This window comes from Phyllostomus hastatus, unplaced genomic scaffold, assembly GCF_019186645.2.
Source record: "Phyllostomus hastatus isolate PE091 unplaced genomic scaffold, TTU_PhHast_1.1 phas_scaffold_1066, whole genome shotgun sequence".
Classification (NCBI taxonomy): Eukaryota; Metazoa; Chordata; class Mammalia; order Chiroptera; family Phyllostomidae; genus Phyllostomus; species Phyllostomus hastatus.
This window is the reverse complement of record NW_025334004.1, coordinates 12,985,592-12,991,374: the sequence shown is the minus strand read 5'-3', so window position 1 is coordinate 12,991,374 and position 5,783 is coordinate 12,985,592. Positions and strand designations below refer to the sequence as shown.

At 50.3% G+C, this 5,783-nt stretch overlaps 1 protein-coding gene across 1 annotated transcript; it reads right to left on the bottom strand.

Annotated features, from left to right (window-relative positions):
- Positions 1-303: 303 nt before the first annotated feature.
- Positions 304-4,313, bottom strand: WNT8B (Wnt family member 8B). Its single transcript, XM_045854507.1, has 5 exons — positions 4,287-4,313; positions 3,392-3,530; positions 2,444-2,569; positions 1,524-1,666; positions 304-1,326 (listed from the first exon to the last, which is right to left on the bottom strand). Exons 1-5 carry the CDS (start codon positions 4,299-4,301, stop codon positions 781-783), a joined length of 969 nt encoding a protein of 322 aa, XP_045710463.1. The 5' UTR covers positions 4,302-4,313; the 3' UTR covers positions 304-780.
- Positions 4,314-5,783: the final 1,470 nt, after the last annotated feature.

Below are 5,783 nucleotides of genomic sequence, written 5' to 3'. Positions count from 1 at the left end.
CAGTCTCTAGACATTGCGGGTATGTGTCTGACCACCTTGGGTGACTGTCTGGAAAGGTGGTTGTCTCACCGGTAAAGTCCGTCAGAGACGGCGTTGAGCCGCAGCGCCCTTGGTTTTCAGCGAGGTAGCGCTCTAGGGTTCCCACCCTCCCCATCGTCAGCCTCCAGGAGCCAGCCCCCAAGGACATGCTTTTCCCTGGGTCAGTTTTCTCAGTTTCTCTTTGGGGAAAAGGGGTAAGGGCGAAGGGGAGAGAAAACATTAGGGGTTCCCGGGGAGTCTTTGCCTAGAGTGGGGAGTCGGAAGCACAGCAGTGGCTCCGCAGAAGGAGGATGCATCCGTGATAGAGACACGGCAGCAGAAAATGAGGGCTGGGGAGGGCAGGGCGGTAAGAAAACAGGCAAAGGAGAAAAGCCATGGCTCTACCCAGGAGGACCCTATATATTTGAGAAGGGGTCTTCCTGTTCCTAAGGCTCCATAGGCTAGGTTCGGCGTAGGGTAACTAGGTAGAGTGGAGGAACGCCTATTCTCATGCTTGTCCAAAGAAGATCGATAGCTCAAAATCTCAGAGAGTTCTCACAGGTTGTGTGCGCTGTGTGATCCAGGAGAGTGCAGCAGAATTGGGGAAACAGGTTGGAAAGTAACAAGCTCGGAAGATTGCATCCTCTCTCTCAGGATCCCTGGGCTTGTAGGTGTGGGATCCGCGTTCCCCAGGTTCCTCTATTACTGGGGTCTCTAAAGGAAGCCAAGGACAAAGGGGAAAGGAGCGGGGAGAGGAGACCCTTAGGGTTTTCTCGAGGATTTGTGCACCGCGCCACCGCGTGGCCGCTCCGCGCGGCTACAGAAGTACTTGGTGACTCGCCGGCGGCACTGCTCGCATCGGACAGCGCAGCACCAGTGGAACTTGCAGTTGCAGCTGGACACCGTCTCCGCGCGGCGCTCCTCCACCGCTAGCCCGCAATCCCCGCAGAGCCGGCGGCAGCTGCGACGCTCCCAGCGGCCCAGGGCCCGCCCGCGCCGTAGGCACTCTCGGCCTTCCGTGCCCAGCAGGCCTAGAGTTTTGTTCTCCAGACAGTAATCTGGGGAGTCCTCCAAATGCACCAGCTCCCTCGTGGAGATGGAGCGAAAGGTGTCAGCGATGGCGCCGCGGCCAGCCGCGCTGTTGCCAGCACCTTGCAGCAGGTCCACCTTGAGAGCTGCGTGGTACTTCTCCTTCAGGTGCGCGCCCACCTCGCGGAACTCAGGCAGCTGCAGCCAGCAAGTCTGCGTGGTGCAGCTGCCAGACACGCCGTGACACTTACAAGTGCGTTTCATGGTGCCCTTCACCGCCTAGGGAGAGAGAAGTGAGCGAACCAGGGGTTGAGCGCGTGGGGAGTCTCCTCTGCCTCTGGAGGGTCGCAAGACGTCTAGCTAGTCTACGTCGGTTTAGTACATCGTCTTTCCAAACTTAAATGAAGAGTTGTCCTCACCTAGGGGTGGTAGTAGATGGAGCGAGCTGCCTGACCCCGAAGGGCTGTAGGACTCACCTTGCGGCCGGCCTCATTATTGTGCAGGTTCATGGCTGCCCGGGCATCCTGTCCCGTCTCCAGGGCATCCACGAACTGTTTCGATATCGCCTCTCCAAAGCCCACGTTGTCACTACAGCCTCCCCACAGCCAGCCTTGACCCCCTGGGAAAGTGCAGGTGAAGGAAAGGTTGTTGAGCAGGCGGCGCAGAACCGCCTAGGCAGCTGTTTCTAATTGGGTTTGGGGGGATCTGAGATGGGGAAAGATTAAGGTTAAGTGAGTGCCCTGTGTCCAATTTAGTTTCAGCCTAGATTTGTTTTTGCCACTTTTACGCGCCCACGTTCAGCCAATCCCTTGCTCGGGCCTTCATGACGTAAGTAGTTGCCGAATGGATTCTTTACAAGGTGCAGGTGCGCCCCTCTCTGCAGGGAGTTTCAGGCCTTTGGGCAGAGTGTGTGCCTGTCCCGCCAGCGACCGACTTCCGGAAGGGACAAAATGACCCGGAAAAAGGTGAGGAAAGCGGGAGCATTGAGGGGGAGAGAGAAGAGCAAATGAAATAATACAGAAAAGCTAAATTGGAAGTTGAGTCGGAGGGCACATAGGATTCGCTGGGACAATGGAGGTGAAGAGTGGAAACGAGACAGAGGCAGGCAAGGTGGAAGGACGTCCCCCCATGTGTTTGGCAGAGCGACTGGATTGAATCCACGGGGGATGTTTTCCTTTAAAGTAAGAAAAACACTCAGTAGGAGAAGGAGGATCCACTCTACATTTAATCTGGTTTCACAAGGTAGGGTTCAGCTGAAAGGGGTTCGCCCTGATTTTCCTCACCTTTAGAAGAATACAGCTCTTCTTCACCCCACCCAGCTGCCCACCAAGCTTTTCATTGTTCAAGTGAACTCCACTGGCCTGCCCCACCCACCGTCGGCATCGCCACCACTCACCCAGCTGCCCGTTGCGGGAGTCGTCACAGCCGCAGTTGTCGAAGTCCCCAAGGCTGCAGTTTCTGGTCAGAGTGTACATGACCCCCGCGGAACTGATGGCGTGCACGAACGCTGTCTCCCGGTTAGCTGGCGGGAACCAAACATTGGGTGAGTTACAAGGAGTTGCGACCCAAAGAAACACCAGTCATGCTGCCTCCCGTTAATATAACCATTATCCTCTCCTTTCCCAGCTCCGTCCTGTATTTCCCCAGCTTCATAATGGACCTTACTCTCTTCCAAGGTCTACTCCAGCCCTGGTCGCAGCCCTTCTTTTCTCCCCTCCCATCTTTTCAGGTCGTACACTTTAATGATTAGGTGATGGACCTGGTCGTAAAGGATTTGGGTGGGAAAGAGCCTGAGGTAGAAATGGGGGAGGAGATGAATCTAAAGGCCAGATTATCAAGAACCCATCCCCTAAGAGGCATGCGCCAACTAGTTCTGAAAAGAACCTCGCACTGCCAGCTCCTTTATTTACTGGTGTGGCCACTCTGTCTTCTCCATGGGAATCTGGTCTCCAAGCCTGTCCCCACTTGCCTCGTACCTCTCTGCTGAGCCTGCTGAAGGAAGGGGCTAAGAGGATCGAGGAATTATGACCCCTACCTACCTCCTGACGTTATTTATATTGTGAGAAAGCCTTTAGCCAGCTGGGAGGCTAAAGATGATATAGGACTGGGGGTGAGGCAGGGTCCATTTGTTGGGCAGTGAGGGTTGGGGGAGAAAGAAAAAAGCTCTCTAGGTAGGAAAGAGGAGCTGGAGATGGAACAGAGAAGATCCCCATGAGGGAGAAGACCTGAGAGTAAAGATCACGTGAGGGAGTCGAGTGCAGAGGAGCAAGGGGCCATCTCTGGAGAGAGGGGCTCTAACCTGTGGCCAGGGGGTCCGGGGGGCTGTGGCTGAGGCTTTCCTTACCACTGCGAAGGCCCCCGTGGCTGGACAGCTGCAGGGCTCGCTCGGGGCAGTTCCAGCGGTCCCAGGCAAACTGGTATTTGCATTCTTCAATACCGCTCTGAGCGCCAGCTGCCACGCTGCTGGAGTAGATCAGGTAAGCCTGCAAGGACCCAGGGGTCAGAACTCAGACTCACGGCATTTGTGCTGGGGAGACATTTGCCCTAAAGTGGCTAAGCCCCTCTCTTCCTGCCTCCACCAAATAATGACAGCATAAACACTTTAAACATGTTGTCTCAGATAACATCACAAACAATCTTGTGGAATAGAAACCATTTTATAGATAAGGAATCTGAGGCTCAGAGAGGTGAAGTAAAGCAATTGGTCCAAGGTCTTCATAGTCAGAGAACAGAAGCAGGCAAGAAGCTCAGTTTTGTCAGACACTAGATCTGACTTCATTCACTCTGCTATTCTGCCTCTCCAAAGTGATCCCAAATTACATCATTCATGAATTTTTCAGATGTTCTCGTCCCATTACAATCTCAGAAAATAACATTTTGGAACCGGAAATGTCCTTGGAGATAATACAGTATAATGCCAGCGTTTCAAAAGTAGGAAGCTGCATCCCGTCACTGCGCTGAGAAGGTTTCGTGACCACAGCCTGACACTGAAAGGCTGTCGGCTTTTCTGGCTCTGGAAATTCTGGCTATGAATTCACAATCAGTACTCCTGAGTTCTTGTCCTGGCTCTGACACTGATTTGCTGTGTGGTTTGGGGTGTGTCACCAACTCCCTCTATGCACAGTTTTTCTGTCTGTAGTAGACATAATAAAATGTTGATATAGTGAAAAGAAATTGGCATGTAATCAAGATGCTAAGATTAGTGAAATCCAAACAAGTCAGAGGAAGTTTTTTCTTACCTTTGGACCAGTCATCAGGAAATTGTTCACTGACCTGGAAGAGAGAAAAACCACAGGGCATAATGGAGATGTACCAACTCATTTTTGCTGCCAAGAATTGTAAGTAAGAGCCCTGGCTGGCGTAGCTCAGTGGATTGAGCTCGGGCTGCGAACCAAAGTGTCGCAGGTTTGATTCCCAGTCAGGGTACATGCCTGGGTTGCAGGCCGTGACCCCCAGCAACCACACATTGATGTTCCTCTCTCTCTCTTTCTCTTTCTCCCTCCCTTCCCTCTCTGAAGATAAATAAATAAAATCTTAAAAAAAATTGTAAGTAAGGATCACTTCGGAAGATAGAATTTATATGAAGAAAGGAAAAAATGTGTTTGCCGAGGAAAAATTATGCAACTTATTTGATGAAAAAAGAATATGTACAAAAGGAATTAGTAGTGCGCTTTCTTTGGATTTTTAAACTTTCAAATACCAAAAATGCTGGGAGTAGAGTTTGGTCATGGTCTCACCATGGTCAGGAAGAGCAGCACTCACTCACTGCTGTGTGCCGGACGCTCTGCTCTCTGCATTTTACATGTTGATCTTGTTCAATCCTTCCTACCAAGGGCATCACCATCCCTATTTTTTGAATAAGGACTCTGAGCCTCCAAAAGTATGTCAGGTCACCCAGTTAATAAGCAATTGAACAGGATTTGAATCCAGGTCTGTCTGACTCCACTGGGCTTTGAGAAGGATAGTTCTCAAATCAGAAAGAGGTCAACAGTAGACTCTCTTTCTAGAGGTTGAGTCATAATTAAATTCCAAAAACAAATAATCTGACTCTGGAAAATAGTTTGGCTGCTCCTTTCAAAACTTAAAATGGACTCGTCCTATGACTTAGCCGTTCCACACTTGGGCAGTTATCCCTGAAAAATAAAGACTTATTTTTCCCCAGGATCTTGTACTTAGATGCTCTTAGCAACTTTAGTCATAATAACACAAAATTTGAAACTGTCTAAATGTCCTTCAAAGTGTGAGTGGTTAAAATAACAGTGGTGCATCCACACCACGGCATACTACTCAGCAATGAAAAGGAAAGGACAACTGATACACACAACAGCTTGAATGAACCTCAAAGAAATTACACTGGGTGGTCAAAGCCAGTCTCAAAAGGATATATACTGCATGATTTCACTTACATAACAACCGTGAAGTACATAATTATGGAGCTGGAGAATAGATTCGTAGTTTCCAGGGGTTAGGCATGAAGGAGGGGCATGGCTATAAAGGATGACAAGGCAGAATCTCGTGATGTTAGAGTTAAGTGTCTTAATTGTGGTGTGGTTACACGAAGCTTTCCACGTGGCAAAACTGCACTGAGCTATACACATACACACAGCTATGAATGTTTGTAAAACTGGTGGTCTGAATAAACTTTATAAATATTACACTATCATTGGTTAACACTGTGGGGAGGCTCCTGGAGGACTTCCCTGCCCATGCCTTTGCAAGCGTCTGCCAGTCTATAG